Below are 17,473 nucleotides of genomic sequence, written 5' to 3' on the forward strand. Positions count from 1 at the left end.
TAATAGTTTTACCAGTGTCACTTTTAAATGGATTCATAACTACACATTTAAAAAACTTCACACTTTTGGGAGTTCTCTGGTGGTCTAGTGGTTGAGACCTCACCTTCCGATGTAGGGGTTGCAGATTCGATCCCTGATTGGGGAGCTAAGATCTCACATGCCTCGTGACCAAAAAATCAAAACGTAAAACAGAAGCAATACTGTAACAAACTCAATACTTTATTTTTTTTTCTCTTAATACAGTTTATTTTTATTTTATTTTAATTGGAGGCTAATTACTTTACAATATTGTAGTGGTTTTGCCATACATTGATGTGAATCAGCCATGGATTTACCTGTGTTCCCCATCCTGAACCCTCCTCCCACCTCCCTCCTCATCCCATCCCTCAGGGTCACCCCAGTGCACCAGCCCTGAGCACCCTGTCTCATGCATCCAACCTGGACTGGAAATTTGTTTCACATATGATAGTATACATGTTTTAATGCTGTTCTCTCAAATCATCCCACCCTCGCCTTGAAATGGTCCACCTCAAAAAAAAAAAAAAAAAAAACCTTGCATTTCTGATTGCTAGTAAATATTGATGGAAATAATCCACATAAACAAAAGCTCTTTGGAGTACTCAATTTCTAAGAGTGTAAAGGGCTCAAAAAGTCTGAGAACTGCTGGCTTAGACAACTCAAAAACAGAAGGGCGTGGGCTTGCCTTTCTAGAGATCAGTACTTACTGTAAAGCTACACTAGTTAGACAGAGCAGCTAAACTAAAACGTTGAGTCTTCACTGAATTTTGTGATAGAATATGAAGAAAGAGGCGCTCTCATATGCTGCTGACAGCACAGTAGATTTGTTCAACTACTTTGGAGAGTGATTTGGCAGTGTTGAAGATGCATATACCATAGCACCTGGCAATTCCAATTCCAGGTACAAAATCCTAAGGAAATTTGAGCAGATGGGCACATAGGGATAAGAATGTTAATTACAACATTATTGGTAACAAAAAAAAAAAAAGTCTGGAAACAACCTACATGCCCTCCCCCATGGGAATGGGAAGAGTCTACAGTAACCTAGAGTAACGGTTACTCTTCAGAAGGGAGGGCAAAGAAATGGGAGAGGGCCCACAAGGGGCTTTCAGAGGTAGCTGGTGTTCGTTTATGAGAGACAGACAGAGAGAGAGAGCATGGCATAACGCCAGCATGGGGGTAAACCTGGGTGATGTTTACACAGGACTCGTCATAATTATTCTCAATCTTTAAAATGCTACACAATAAAAACAAGTGAATGAGTCCACAGACTGGAGACCAAACACATTCATTTGCATTGCTGTTCTTTAATATGCACACGGTGAAACTGCATGCCTCTAAAGAGAATGTTAAAAATTTAAATTCAGGTACAAAGTGGTCTAAATACACACCACAGTCTAGCTCTTCCTCACACCCTGAGTGTCAAAGGAAGTGTTATTTGTTGTGAATTTTATAACCAAGCTATTTCAAGAACTGCAGTCGAAGCCTGGAGATCAGACTATTTCGGTCTTCTGGTGTTTCTTAGGAGATGCCATATGTTGGAATAGTTGTCAGCCAGGAAAACATCCGCTACACAAGTGCGCCAGGAATTCTGGGGCGTCAGCTTGCATAACCCATCTGAGAGTAAATTTGAAGAACAAGAGCGACATCAAGGATGTGCAGGGCATCTCCCTGGTCTGTGGTCATCTCATTCTTAACCCAAGTGGACCTAAGGATTATCAGTCAAATGAATTGGATGGCGGAATCAACGGAAGAGTTTCGACCTTGATTTATTCTTTAGGATCAAAGGGGATGAAGTTAGTTTCATGGGTCACTATTCCCTGGGCCCCCAGCACCCAGATTTCTGTGTGGCAGAACTCTTAGCTAAGCGGTGAGGCAGACAGAGTATAGCAGACCCTAATTTGTAAACTATGAATAGATACTGTGCTATGTGCTAAGTCGCTTTAGCCACGTCTGACTCTTTGTGACCCCATGGACTATAACCCATCAGGCTCTTCTGTCCATGGGATTCTCCAGGCAAGAATACTGGAGTGGGTTGCCATCTCCTCCAGAGGATCTTTCCCACCTAGAGACTGAATCCGCATTTCCTTTCCTGCATTGGCAGACAGGTTCTTTACCACTAACGCCACCTGGGAAGCCCCATGAATAGATGCTAGTTCTAATTATTGTTTCAATTCAACTCCACCAGCATCCATTAAATGTATACTTTATGAAAGCGGCTGCAGTAGGCTCCTTGCTAAGGATGAGAGAGGAAAACAAAACTGAATAAGACATTCTCGACACATACACATGTAGGAGGTGCCTGGCACAGGGAAAGTGAGTTTTCTTTATTATTTTAAGCCAGCACTGCCAACTGCTTTTCCAAAACAGGACACAGAACACTCTCCAGAAATGTTCTTGGACTCTGCTCACAACACCGCAAAGGTCTCTCTGGGGCTTCCCTGGTGGCTCAGACGGTAAAGAATCTGCCAACCAATGCAGAAGACACGAGTGCAATCCCTGGTCTGGGAAGATCTCGTGGAAAAGGAAATGGCAACCCACTGCAGTATTCTTGCCTGGAGAATCCCATGGACAGAGGAGGCTGGTGGGCTACAGTCCATGGGGTCACAAAGAGTCAGAGATGACTGAGGGACTAACACACACACACAATCACTGGCTTAAGGAATCAAATCATTTCTGTGATCTCATGAAAACTGAGAATAGATTCGTGTGGGCTTCAGTAGGCTTCAGAGAAGAGCAGAATCCAGTCCATGCATGACTCCTTCCCTTTAGATGTTTGAACTAATTAGGAACTCTGATGTCTTAGGCTAGTTTCAGTCAAAACTGTCTGGGAGGAAAAGACCCCAAAGCAGACAAGAGAAGTAAGCATCTGTCCTAGTGGTCCTTGCTCTGTACAGAGCGATCATCAGGAGGAAAGGCTTTAAGACAACTCCAGATTCAGCCACTCTGTGCATTTGAACTCATGAACAAAAACCAAAGTAACTTGCACCCTCACAAACTGTGCTGGAGTCAAGACCAGGAAGGGGACCGGTCTTCAGACACCAAACTTTTTCACAGCAACAGAAACCATGACAGCTGAAAACCAAGCCCAGTTACTTAGCAGGTGAGTCTGGCATTTGTAAGCAGGAGAGATCTTACTTAAGTAAGAAGAAGTAAGCTTCTTAGGACCTTGGTCCTTTGGGATGGCAGTTCATTAAGTTTTGATGTTGAATTTCCTGTTAACACAAGTACGTGGAGCTGGCACTATCTACCGAACTAGAATAGGAGAATCATTACATTTGTTCTCTAAAACAGGGAAGTGGGTCAAAGTGGTTACACACACATATACCCAGAACATCCACAAAACTAACCATTTTGAGGAAATAGCACTATTGCAGAAGCCTGCAACTAGTGCTAAAGAAGCCTTATGGAGAAAGTCAGTCGTTAAAAAAAAAAAAAAACTGTAGAAATTAACTGTCAAGAATAAATAGGACACAGTTCCTAAATGGTTATGGATTGTTCAATCATTTTGTTATGCATTAAAAATATTGTATGCAGAATTACATTAGTTCTACCCCCAAAGAATTACTATGAGTAATTTTATATAAAAGTTTCAGAAGCCAAATTTGTCATTAGTGTGAAATGTAGGCGTTTGAGTTCAGACTGTAAAATTAAAAATTTAAAGATGGTGTTCCAATTCTACAGAGGAAACGTGTAGCCACCGCCTCCCTGCCGCCCCGTATTCACAAGTATGATACACAGCAAGGCCAGAAAAGCTGTGCCAAAGCCCGGGTGCGCTGGATACTCAAGCAGAAAGCCTGTCAGTCCTTGGATGTGCCTCACTAAGCTTGGAGTAACAGCCAGGGCCAGTTACAGAATCTGCAGGGCTCAGTGAAAAGTAAAAATGCAGGGCCTGTTCAAAAATAGGGAGTGCCTAAAATATAAAACTTTTCCCTTTCTTCCAAGGTCTTTTTCTCAACTCGTCATGGTGCTTTTATTGGCTGTTTGTATTAACTTTCTATGGCTGCATAACAAATTACCCCCAAACTTAGCCACTTCTAACAACACCCATGTAGTGTCCCACAGTCTTTGTGGATCAAGAGTCCAGGAATGTGTAGCTGGGTGCTCTGCCCAGGGTCTCACAGGCTTCAGTCTTGGTGTCGGCCAGGGCTAGGGTCTCATCTGAGGCTTGGAGTCCACTTTCAAGCTCATGCTGTTGTTGGCAGAACTCTTTTTCCAGCTGCAGGACTCACAGTGCTCATTTCTTCAAGGTCAGCAGAAGAAAAGTCTCACTTCTATACACTTTTATAGGGCTTGCCTGATTAGGTATGGCCCACCTAGGATAATCTCACTTTGATTCATTGATTATTTCAAGTTAACTGATTAGGGGCTTTAATTACCTCTGCCAAACTCCTTCACCTCTGCCATAGTCTGCTAGTTAGAAGCAAACTTCAGGTCCTGCCGACTTGCTACATGAGGATTGTACAAGGGCATAAGTCATTGACGGATCATTTTAGAATGCTGTCTCACTGTTCAATGTATTTCAATGTAAAGGAAAATTAAAATCTTTAACCTAATTTTGACTGTTCATCTTTACATTGTGAAAGGTCAGTTTTAAGTATGAATAGAATATTTACTTGTAGGTGGAAATCAAAGTTACAGCTGGTATCTTGTAATATTTATGTAATATGTAATATTTATTTGGCATGCAGATAGTGGAAATGTGGTCCCAACTAAACTAACTCTTCTGTTCCACTTCTTGATGCCTGCACATCCCACTGACATCCTCCACCATAGGCTTCCTGATGACTAAGGAGCTGGAAGGACAAGGAACCCTAGGCTGCTCTCTTTTCTCCTGTATCATCATTTTGAATGTCAGTGGTTGACTAACATAGGGAAGTAACACAAGCCAGTCAAAATATGATGGAGTTCCTCGGTCATTCATACTTTTTGGAATAGCACTGCCTTCTTTCTGCATGTGAAACCAGTTCTGGCACCCAAAGAGAGCCCGGCCTCTCAGAATGCCCAGGTGTAGACGGAATGCACTCACCTGTGCTAGGCTGAGTTGCACTGAGCTCCCACAGACTGTGAGTCCCTGGAATTCTGTGCCCTTGGATATCATGAACACTGTATGCAAATAGGGCAGCAAAGAGATAAATAGGCACATTGTACCTGTTTACTCAGGCACACACTACATTGTCCCATCAGACTTGAATTGGTATGCTTGTTGTTGTTTTCATTTAGTCGCTCACCCTTGTCTCTTTGCGACCCCATGGACTGCAGCATGCCAGGCTTCCCTGTCCTTCAGTACCTCCCAGAGTTTGCTCAAACTCATGTCCATTGAGTTCGTGAGGCCAGCCAATCACCTCATCCTCTGTTGTCTCCTCCTGCATCAGGGTCCCAGCATCAGGGTCTTTTTCAATGAGTCGTCCCTTCACATCAAGTGGCCATAGTATTGGAGCTTCATCTGCAGCATCAGTCCTTCCAATGAATATTCAGGACTGATTTCCTTTAGGATTAACTGGTTTGATCTCCTTGGAATCCAAGGGGACACTCAAGAGTCTTCTCCAACATCACAGTTCAAAAGCATCAGTTCTTCAGCTCTCATCCTTTATTGTCCAACTCTCACATCCATACATGATTACTGGAAAAACCATAGCTTTGACTATACAGACGTTTGCTGTCAAAATTAATGTCTCTGCTTTTTAATATGCTCTCTAGGTTTGTTATAGCTTTTCCTCCAAGGATCAAGCATCTTTTAATTTCATGGCTGCAGTCACTGTCCACAGTGATTTTGGAGCCCAAGAAAATAAAGCCGGTCACTGTTTCCATTGTTTCCCCATCTATTTGCCATGAAATGATGGGACCAGATGCCATGATGTTAGTTTTTTGATGAGGTGGATGAGCCTAGAACTTATTATACAGAGTGAAGTGAGTTAGAAAGAGAAAGAAAAATACTGTATTCTAACACACACATATATATGGAATCTAGAAAAATGGTACTGAAGTTTTTGGAATGGTGAGTTTTAAGCCAGTTTTTTTCACTCTCCTCTTTCACCCTCATCAGGAGGCTCTTTAGTTCCTCTTCAATTTCTGCCATAAGGGTGGTGTCATTTGCATATTTGAGGTTATTGATATTTCTCTTGGTAATTTTGATTCCAGCTTGTGTTTCATCCAGACTGGCATTTCTCACGATGTACTATGCGTGTAAGTTAAATAAGCAGGGGGACAATATACAGCCTTGATGTTCTCCTTTCCTGATTTGGAACCAGTCTGTTGTTCCATATCCAGTTCCAACCGTTGCTTCATGACCTGCATACAGGTTTCTCAGGAAGCAGGTAAGGTAGTCTGCTATTTCCATCTCTTTAAGAATTTTCCACAGTTTGTGTTCCACACAGTCAAAGGCTTTAGCATAGTCAACGAAGCAGATGTTTTTCTGGAATTCCTTTGCTTTTTTCTATGATCCTACAGATGTTGACAGTTTGATCTCTGGTTCCTCTGTCTTTTCTAAATCCAGCTTGAAAATCTGGGAGTTCTCAGTTCATGTACTATTGTTACTTGGAGGATTTTGAGCATGACCTTGTTAGCATGTGAAATGGGTGCAGTTGTGCAGTAGTTTGAACATTCTTTGGCATTGCTCTTCTTTGGGATTGGAATGAAAACTGACCCTTTTCCAGTCCTGTGGCCACTACTGAGTTTTCCAAATTTGCTGGCATATTGAGTGCAGCACTTTCACAGCATCATATTTTAGGATTTGACATAGCTCAACTGGAATTCCATCACCTCCACTAGCTTTATTCACAGCTTCCTAGGGCCCACTTGTATGTTTGCACAACACAAACTCAAAGATAAAATTGTTAAGAATTTCAATACAGTGATAACTTTAAACCATGAGCTGTGCTTTCCTTAATGGGGCCCTGAGTAGAAGCTAGTTGTCTAGGAAAGCTGCATGTGAACAGGACGGGAAGAAACCAGACTGGACACACACATGGCACACATCTCCCCCACTAATGTGGATGTCCTCTTGTCCCATTAGACGTCACTCAAAAACCCAAGCTCAAAGGGAAAGTAACAGAGAATTTCAACATGACAACAGCAGAGCATTAAACCCAGTGTGAGGCTCTTCTGAGTACAGGGTTTACACAACCACACAGGCTGCATTCTCATGAAACCAGCCCTATGAACATTTTTCTGAGCCCCTCCTCTTTAGGGGGATATGGAGTATGGCTGGAGCATTCCTTAGGTCACCCACCAGCAGTCTAACCCATGGCAATTCATGTACATATTTCAGGGTGTAGACATGCATGGGACAGCTCCTCTGATGTATTCTGCTTCTGAAGAGCCATACCTGTTGCTACTCTATAGCTGTCAAGAATCTATCTCCTTTTCTGTAACTTAATTGGGTTCCTCACTTCTAGTTGAGGACCAGGCAATAGGGCCTGGAATGGAAGGTGGGGTTTCAATGGCAAAGTTCATTAAGGAGGGAGAAGTACAGCACTGAACTGACGTGGAGATGAGCAGTTCAATTCAGGAGGCCAGTGGGTTCACGATCTCTTTAGTTAGAAGGACGCAGGTGTCAGTCGTCCAGTTTTTGGCAAAAGTAGGTGGTACCCATGCGTCAGGAAGACTGAGACTGTTGTATCTCACCATCAGAATCACCTCTTCTGGTACACATCCCCTACCTGGGCTTGACCTACACAGTAGTAGTAGAAAGGCAGTGAATATTGTTAAGAAACTCAGAATGGACGTTCACTATGATGATTCATTTCTCCATTTCACAGCTGTGAAAACTGAGCTCCAGAGAGACTTGCCAAGGTTAACAGCTAAGAGGTGAAGCCAGGACTCCAACAGGTCTGTCTGATCCCAAACACAAATGCCTTCCCTGTGGCAAAGAGTATGATTCCCACATCTCTAAGTCGTTCATTTTTGGTTAGTGTTTTTACTATGAATGTTATAGAAAGCCTGCCAGACACACAGACTGGGTTTGCAGTGATCCCGGTTTAACACACGAGGTGGCATCTTCAAATGGAAAGAGGGGGCAAGAAGCTAACAAACTTCATTATTCAGGGCCACAGCCCTTATCTATTAAGTGAAGGAACTGAACTAAGTGATTTCCAAAGTATCTTCTGGCTCCACATTCCTGTGTATTCAAGCTTTCTTTTCTGACTTGAGTTGTCTAAAATTTCAGCTGCTTTTTATTATTATTTTGGGGAGGCTGTGGCATGTGGGATCTCAGCTCCCTGCCCAGGGATCAAACCCATGACCACTGCAGTGAAAGCATAGTGTCCAAACCACTGGACCACCAAGGAAGTCATTCAGCTACTTTTTAATACCACACCAGGATTCAGTATAATCATATTCTCAGCATAGAGGTGGGTACTTCTTTGTTGATGCAGGAGAGCATACCTCTAGTTTAGTAAAAACAGTTAAGTTAGAATATAAAATTAAAATACATAAAAATAATAGGGAGGCCTAAAATACAACACAACTTTATAATGTTTCTTTTTTTTAATTAAAAAACATTTTTTTTCTACTTTTATTTATTTTTTCATTTATTTTTATTAGTTGGAGGCTAATTACTTTACAATATTGTAGTGGCTTTTGCCATACATTGATATGAATCAGCCATGGATTTACATGTGTTCCCCATCCTGAACCCCTCTCCCACCTCCCTCCCCGTCCCATCCCTTATAATGTTTCAAACTGGAATTTTATAGATAATTGCTATCTACTCTGATTCTGGAAATGATAGAAGTATTGAAGAAACATTAACTTCCTGAGATTTAAACCAACAGTCTTTTGGTTTTTCTAGAAAGTGAGAAAGGCAATGAATGAGAAAAACAGCTTCTGTTTTCTCATCTATATTAACAACTCATGGGGTGCTCGTGAAGATGAAGTGAGACAGTGGAAGTCCTTCACCAGCTATAAGGTGCTAATCAGTGTCAGGAAGCATTAGGATTAAATTAATGACATTAACGGAGACCAAAATACTCTGTTTCTCCAGCAATCCTATTTTCCAGTGAAAAGGCCATTCTTTTAGTGAAATCTCACCTCTCACATAGATTCTTAGATGCTGACGGTATGCGCTCACGCTGTGATCAGTGAAGTAGCAAGAGAGTAGCAAGAAATCACAGATTCAGAAAAGGTGCACTGGAATGTAAGGCCGTGCCATCTGAAAAGAAAAAATGTGCCTCCCTAAACACCTGGCTTCTGGCCACTACAGAGGGAGTCAAGGATATGGAGAACTTTGCTGACACAATGCCAGCGTTCATGCCTTGAACATTTCCAGATCAGAAAGATCTCCTCCTTCAGGTTAACAAATACTGTCCAAAGTATGTGGAAATACCCTTAAGAATTCTGGATATGCAAGCAATCATTTTCAGACTAACACTGCTGACAACAGGCTCTTCCACATATAAAGCAATCCATTATTTATGTCACTCTGAATCCAAATCCTGCCCCAATTCTCTCCTCGGCATTAACATCAAAGTCACAATTAAGGAAATACAGTCCTCCAGGCCACTGTTGGGTGTGAAACTCTGAATCTGAGCAGCTTCCCATAATGAAACAAAAGGCAAAACCCTCCAAGGTTTCTTGGGGAGAATAGCTGAAGGAGAAATCTCTGGACAGAAGAGGAGTTGGATCTTTTTTCTGGCTTTCACTATGTAGACCCTGGGGATTTACTGCTCCTCCGTTAGGGTTTCAGCTCAATTATGAGCCACAGCCAAATCCACTTCCTATTGCTCTTATGGCTCAACTACAAGATCCTTTTGTTCTTATGGCTCAACTACAATATAGTTCAAAGAGAACTATATTAAAACCAAGAAGAAAACAAAACAAAAAATAAACAAATAAGACAAAGTATCCTGAATAGTCAAGTTTGCAAGTATAGGCTTCTGAACCTGTAATAACTCCCTCATTTAGTGATTTGTGGACCTGTCCCCTTGCATATGCCTTCTTTCTACTTTATGGCCTTCAGCTGCTATCTTGTACTGTTACTCAGGAGCTTGTCTGATCTCCTGCCCTGGCCTGCTGCTGGACAAACACAAACATTCTTATTAAAGCCCAAAACTTCCCATGGATTCCTGTTGCCAAGGGTTCTCCTACTCAGTTACAATGTCAAAGGAAACATTTGTTTTAACCTTTGGAAGGAAGAGCTGACTTCCTGACTGAGGTTTTATTGAAAATATATCCCCCGAAGGGCAAGAATACAGATACATGGTACATTTTCTGTACTATTAAATACATCAACAGTCCAGGCGCATTTGCTGTTATATATGCTAGATAAATGTTATTTGATTCAACCCCCAAACTAATCTTATAATGAAGAAATAATCTCAAAAAAATACATAGCATGACCAAAGATGTAATCACCACCCACCTGTCTCCAAAGACCAGGGCTTTAACACTTTAATTTGCCACTAGGATTAGTGGTCTTTCCAATAAAATTGAGAAAGACATTGCTAACATGTTTTGCCATCCAAAGCAAAAATATTTTTTCTCTTTGGTCCCAACACCTCTTCTAGTAGATAACCTTTAGCCCAGCCCCAGCTTCTCCATCACACTCAGCGTTTGCTTTCTACCCTTTGTGTCCCATGACCTGCTCCTTCTTAAGGTTTGCTCACTGAATTTGATGTTTATCTCTGGGCTTTGTTAGAAAACAACATCTTCTCATCTCTCCAGCAGCACCTCCCAGAGCTATGTTGAAGAATAGATTTCTAGTTAATTTTTCAGCAACCTAATTCCATCTGCTTTGTCTCTTCTGGAAGTTCCTCCAAGTATCTTGTCCACCACCAGCATTTTCCTTATTCTCTGGGACTCACTCTAATTTTTATACCTCTTCTCTCATTTTGGTGGGATTTTTGAAAGGAAAGGACCATAACCTTCCTTTTAAATTTTAAATTTTTAAAGCACATAAAATTTTTTCTTATCTGAATTTTCTAATTTTTTCTAGAATTGATATACATATTACTTGTATAAGAGAGATATGAGAAATGTTTGGAAAATAAGAAAATATTTCTAGTACTACGGCTTGGCACTCCAACCTAATAAAGCTCATTCTGAGGTCTAATATTTCCTGGCATGACAGTTAGATCTCTGGAGAAAAACACTAAAAATGTTTTGGTCCTTGACCAAGTAAATTACCCTCATATTGTTTTAGGTTAGAAATGAGAAGGATCCAGCAAGTCTTGGCTCATAAGCTGTCATTCTGTACAAGGATCCAGATATTTTAAATCCAAATTAAAACATAAATAGCCCAAAGGACAGCTATATCTCGAGGTCCAAGGACAGTTTATGACTAGGCAAATATAAATATTATGTATCTAATAGACAAATAAAATATAAATATTATTTAGATGTTGCTTTGTTATGAATTTTTTTGCCTTGCCAACAACACAATGTGATAATCAAAACCTTGTTTTTTTTAATTGATAGTCTTGACCTGTATGTTGTAACAAATAAAATTTGGTTCCTAAATGTGACTGCATAATAAACGCACTGCTTGTACAGGCAGAAAAATTAATTTAATCAAGATGTGAACAGGTGGCTCTCAACAGAGCCACAAGTGCCTAAGAGTTCAGTATCACTGTTCTTTGTATTTAGAAATGTCATGAATAGCATGCAGATGACTCCAGAAAAAAAAAATATTGGACATATGCATCTGCACAGTCCTCTTTGAATCTGCTTTAATAATAGTTCAAAGAACTTGTCATTGTTGACAGTTGCCTCTTAATATTACAGAGAGGTAGCCCTAACACAGCAGTTTAGATACCTAAGCTGCTCAGAAAAGCTGGATTGCAGCAGCTCAGTTTTACAATTAAGTGACACTCTTCCCTATTTATGACCCTGAAAGTTCAGGAAAAGACTATCAATTTTAAAAAACAAGTTTTTAATTATCACAGTGTGTTGCTGGCAAGGCAAAGAAATTTCGTAACAAAGCAACATCTAAATAAGATAAATAATATCTGTATCTGTCTATTAGATACATAATATTTATATTTGCCTAGTCATAAACTGTCCTTGGACCAAGAGATATAGCCATCCTTCGGGCTATCTATGTTTTAATTTAGATTAAAATATCTGATTCTTGTACAGAATGACAGTTTGTGAGCCAGGACTTGCTGGATCCTTCTCGTCTCATTTTTAACCTAAAACAACTATTTCATGTTTCAATGATTTTAAGTAATTTAAGGAGATAATTAAGGCTTCAGGAGTAGTATCTATTATGACATTCTTAAAGTACTAAGTTTACAGGTTTTAGAATTAAAACATGAAGTACAATTTGAATATAGGATTCAAACAGGAAGTGCTAAATACATGAAACAGGTATTTCATTAGAATTAAGCTGGAAAAACCACCACCTCCACAATTCTAGAAATAGGTGTTCATGGAATAATTCAAAGAGAAGCTTATTTAGCTACTCAATTTTGTAATTTAAAGTTCTTTAGTCTTTGTTGAACCTTAAATATACTGAATTCACCATTTTCCTTACCCATTCTCATCATGCACAACGATTTACTCTCAGTTTTTAAAGAATTAGTTCTCTGATTATTCTAATATTGTTTATATTTTCTGTTTCCTCCATGATAATGAAAACTTGCTAACAATTTGCAGGCCAAAATGATGTCATCTGAGTAGCCAGCTGCAGCATCTAGCAGTAAATTAGCTTGATTTTGTGAAATGAAACACTATGTTTTCTATTTACCAAAAAAGTAAGATCATAGCTATTTAAAAACATTTCACACTCCAAAATTTTCACTGGTATAATTTCTGGATCTCTAAAAGTTTATTTCAATAATTTAAAATATTCAAAATGTCATGACTACTTACTGGTGCTCACTCATACATTAAAATACTGATTTTACTGCTTAGGACTTTATGGGTATGCTTGACATTTGAAGCTCCTACAATCTGGTATTTTCTTACTCAACAAATTTTTCTTCTACCACTCTAGTGTGACTCTACCATTCTAATCAAGATCACATAAGGTCTTCTCTGTCCCATGAGTACATTGTGACATTGTGTTCATTCCCATCATTATTCTTTATTCATATTTCTCCTCAAAATATAGTCTCTTCATCTCACCATCTAACTAAATTCTATTATTATGATCAGACAAGATAATACCTACATAATTATTTAATTACTTAGGAAAATTAGGACCTCACCTCATATATCCAAAAGTATTAGCTATATTAAAACTTAAGTGTAAAATTTAAATATAACACAGAAGAAAACACATGTAAATATCTGCACAAAGAATAAGATCTAAATATAAAAACAATGGAAGAAATTATAAAGAAACGATCACTAGATTTCATACAAACAAACTATCATACATTAAAAATAACTTGAAAAAGCTGAAATGACAATAAACTGAATTTCTATACAATAAACTGTATAGGAAGACACCTTTTTTAGCTCCTTTCTCCAAATACTTCAGAGAACACCAAAAGGTGTTTCAGCAAAACGAAAATACTGTAGTCAAATAGCCAGTATCCAAGGAGGATATTTTTTAGGTTTCTGCTTGTTTTACTGCTTAATTCTAACCCCTCTCGTTAGGTATGTTAAGTGTACGGCCATCACTTATTTGTTCAACAAATGCTTTTATTGCACCCCAGCCATATGCCAGAGACTGTGCCAGGTACTAAGACCATATTGCTGCTCAGACAGACATGGTCCCTTCAATCACAGAACTTAGGTCTAGCAGAAGATAAACATTAACCAAGTAGCCACCCAGATTGTGGTTTTAAGAAAAGGTACACAGAGCACTATGACAGCATATAAAAAGGATTCCGCCTATTAGAGATGTGGAATGCGTATGGGTCCTGGAAGATTTCCCTAAAGAACTCACATCTAAATAAAATGGTAAGCCCTTATAACTGCAGTAGCTATACCCTAAATTCTTCTGTACCTTTCTGGGTCTCATACAGTAAGTCTTATATATCCATTAAATGATTTATTCCTATTAAAATTTGAAGGTATCTTTGTTAACCAGCCTTCAGTTTTCAATGGTGTGAATGAAGTCAGCTTTAGGATACTTTAATAGGGGCAGTTTAGGAAGATACTTTTATTTTTACAAGGTTAAACAACTTAAATCTTACCTACGTTATAAGATCATCTCATGATCAGTCTTGTCAGATTTAGTGGCAGAATCCTAAACCCCAAAGGAATGACAAAACACTTATATTCTGAAAAAGAATTATTCACATTAATTTATGTACTAAAAATTATGTACAGCTATTAAAATTGTTTCACTAATAGTACACACAGATTATAAAACAAATTAAATATTATTTAAAAGCACATATTTTTACACTGTATATCCTGGAAGTTTGTTTATTACTAATTCACAAATATCTTTGCACTGCTTGGAAATGTTTAGTGAACCAAGGTCATCACTGTCTTCTTCAAAGTGATCTAAAGTACTGCTATCCAGGACATTAAGTTCTAGTTCCGACAGATTAGAAGGCAGGTAAGAACTCACTTGAGATGTCCGAGGTGACTGGCTTTTTTCTGAGGACTTGCAAACTGTTCTTGTTTTAGGTTTAGCAGAGATGTCACGATCCTGCTTTAGAACTTTAAAATTATGCATACTGTTTTGGTCTCTCTGGTTTTCTTTTTCCTCAGTCCAGTGTGATGAAGAGAAATCACTGGAAGATGCTTCCTCCAAACTTTTATCTTGAGTCTTTGAAACAGGAAATCTTTTATATGAGAGTACTGGAGATCCAGCTGAAAAAGGTGGGCTAAGAACAGAACTCTTTTCACTGCTGTTTTTCCTTATGGACAACTTTGTTTCACTGGACTTGCTTGTACGTTGACTGTGTTTTGGATTTTCTGTCCCTGGACTGCTATCAGGAGCTCGTAAAATTCTGCTGGTGTCTTCAGAACTGCAAGGGCTGGTGAAGTCATCTGAATACTTTAGTTCTGAGATACTGTCAGAGCAACTACTTGTAGTTGGATTGTTTTCATTGATATCAGCAGTTAGAATGTCATCACTAGTGATTTTGACCTGCTTGTCATCTATTTCTTTATCTATTACAATTCTGTCAACTACTGCAACCTGCTGGAAAACACCTGGACTTTGGACTTTCACTTCCACTTTTCCTTCCAAAATATTTGTATGAATAAACCTTTCTGAGATGACAGAATTTGCAGGACTCACAATTTCTCCCCCAAAACCATTATTGCTTCTATTTTCATCACAATCAGCTGTCTTTTCAGTTGCACATTTCAGTTTAGTTTCTTTGGTTATGTTAGGGTCATCATCAACTACACTAATTTGCTTTGAGGTATTGCTATTTTCAGCGCAAGATGCATCTGATTCTAAACACTTTTCTTTAGGCAGTTCAGGTGGCTTCTGATACAGTTCAGCAAAACTTAGTATCTTAACTTTGGATGACGGAATTCTGAGTTTTGCACCTAACATTTGCGTTTGCATTTTTCTATACTGTTCTCTCTTTTCATGTTCCACCAACATATTAGGATTTTTTTGTTTTAAACGTAGTTTAAGTGTGTTTGTTAAGCCATAAAGTAGTCTTCCCCTTGAAACTCTTTTGGGGGGGGCACCACCTTTCTTTTCAAAATATTTACCTTTCTTAAGGTTTTCAGTTTGGTTCTTTTTATACTGAAGACTCACCGACTTCTCATTTTCCCCCACAGAAAGCTTATCCTTCTTAGATTCAGATTTACAGGTGGATTTCACTGAAGATTCTGGTGACTTCTTATCCTCAGTTCTATATAACCAGGCTAAGTGAGGATGTATATGAGTAGGGCTTGCCATGGGTTGGTTGTATAACAAGGACAACTCAACCAACAAAGCATTTAACAAAGGCAGCTGCCTTATAGTATTAATTCTATTGTGTTCAGTTGGAGGATGATCTGTAGTTTGACTACCTGCTCCTGTATCCTGAATGCGTGCAGGATTTACAAGCACTGGACCACTTTCACCTGTTGCAGAATTTGTATGTTCTGGAGGATTAGTATGTGTTGGGGGATTTACAAGGTTTTCTTTCAGTAAAGTACCATCATCCCATTCCTCAGGTGATTTAATTTGAGGCTCAATGGTAATTTTACCCAGTTTAGGGGGTGTCTTTTCTTGAGTCAAATGAGTGTAATACAGAGGAGGAGGGCAAATTATGTTAGTTTCAAGTTCCACCTCTGTGCCTTCCTGATTTGGGGGGCTATTCCTCTCACTGCTACCCTCTGAACACATAACAGAGTTGGTTTTGCCATTTTCCATAGAATCCGTGTAATCAGAGTCAGCCTTGCTATGGAAAGCTCTTCCCTTCAAATCCTTCCCGGCCCTTGAGATTTTTACATCCACCAGAGGCTTATCAGCATCTCCTGGGCTTGGCTCTGAGTCTGGCTGCTGCAGCTGCTGGTTTTCCTGCCAGGTTTGGGGGCTGACCTCCACTGACTTCTGCACCTCCATACCCTCCACTCCACCTCCTGTGGAAGCGACTGGCCGCTCCAGATGGCCCAACAAGCTGCTTCCCAGATCAGTCAGGCGGTAACCCAGGGCAATGTCCCCAATCCGCTCCCCGTCTTGGTTACACAGCGGGAAACTTCCCCGATGACTCTGGGAGCTGCCGGGGGCGGCGGACCCTAAGATCTTGTGGACCGCCGCGGCCAGAGAGATGCTGCAGGACCCCAGGAGCTGCGGGGCGGGGGTTGGGTGCCCGGGGGGCAGCTGCAGCAGCAAGGCGTAAAGCGGGGTCCGAAGAAGCAGGCGGTGCAGGGTGGCGGGCTGCAGGCGGAAGAGACAGGACTTGCCGCGACGGAAGCTGACCAGGCCAGGCCGAGATTCCTGGGAGGGGGCGGCGGGCCCGGCGGGAGGGTAAACCAGCAGCGTGGGGAAGTCCAGCAGGCGGAAGGCCACCGCGGGGCACAGGCTGCGCGAGGGCAGCGGCGGCGATGCTGCCTCTCCCTCCTCCTTTTGCTCCTCCTCCGCAACCACGGATGGCTGCGGCAGCCGGGCTTCAAGGTATACCCAGTCTACGAGTAGCTCCAGCGAGAAGAGCCGCTCAGACACCGCGGACGCCATTGCTGTTGCCCCGGAAACGCTGGGAGCCGAAAGCTGAAGTCCTTCGTTCTCGCGAGAAACAGGGAAAACCCGGCGTCTGTCCTGTTCTCTCGCGAGACTTGAGAGGGCGCGCAGACAGGTCCGAGATGCGGCTGCTGCGGGAATTTTCGGTTTTCACTGTACCTCTTTGGTTTCCAGACTTGTATTAACACAATGCTTATAATACCGAAGCTATGAATGGGGCGGGGTGGGGAGAGCAGTACGCGCATGTTTTTTGATTCGAGTCACGTTTTATCACTACAAGTTACATGCAATTTTGGAGTCCTGTCAAATCTATCAGAGCAATATTAAATCAGGGCTTCCTTTCGAGTCTCCAGGCTAAAGCAAGTCAGCTAATTGTCCACAACCGGCCTTCTGTGCTGCTGGTTACCCAAAAGGTAAGGATATGGC

The 17,473-nt window shown here is 40.7% G+C and overlaps 1 protein-coding gene across 4 annotated transcripts in view; it reads right to left on the reverse strand.

Moving 5' to 3' along the window:
- Positions 1 to 17,060, reverse strand: part of MAP10 (microtubule associated protein 10) — a 53,521-nt gene extending 36,461 nt beyond the window's left edge. For 2 of the 4 annotated variants that reach the window (XM_061161476.1, XM_061161475.1), the window contains exons 1-2: positions 14,486 to 17,060; positions 14,103 to 14,155 (exon numbers count right to left, since the gene is read on the reverse strand). In XM_061161476.1, the coding sequence (XP_061017459.1) occupies positions 14,108 to 14,155; positions 14,486 to 17,044 (2,607 nt within the window). In that variant the 5' untranslated portion in view covers positions 17,045 to 17,060 and the 3' untranslated portion in view covers positions 14,103 to 14,107. The other 2 variants (XM_061161474.1, XM_061161473.1) reach the window with 2 other exon arrangements.
- Positions 17,061 to 17,473: the final 413 nt, after the last annotated feature.

This window comes from Dama dama, chromosome 15, assembly GCF_033118175.1.
Source record: "Dama dama isolate Ldn47 chromosome 15, ASM3311817v1, whole genome shotgun sequence".
NCBI lineage: Eukaryota > Metazoa > Chordata > Mammalia > Artiodactyla > Cervidae > Dama > Dama dama.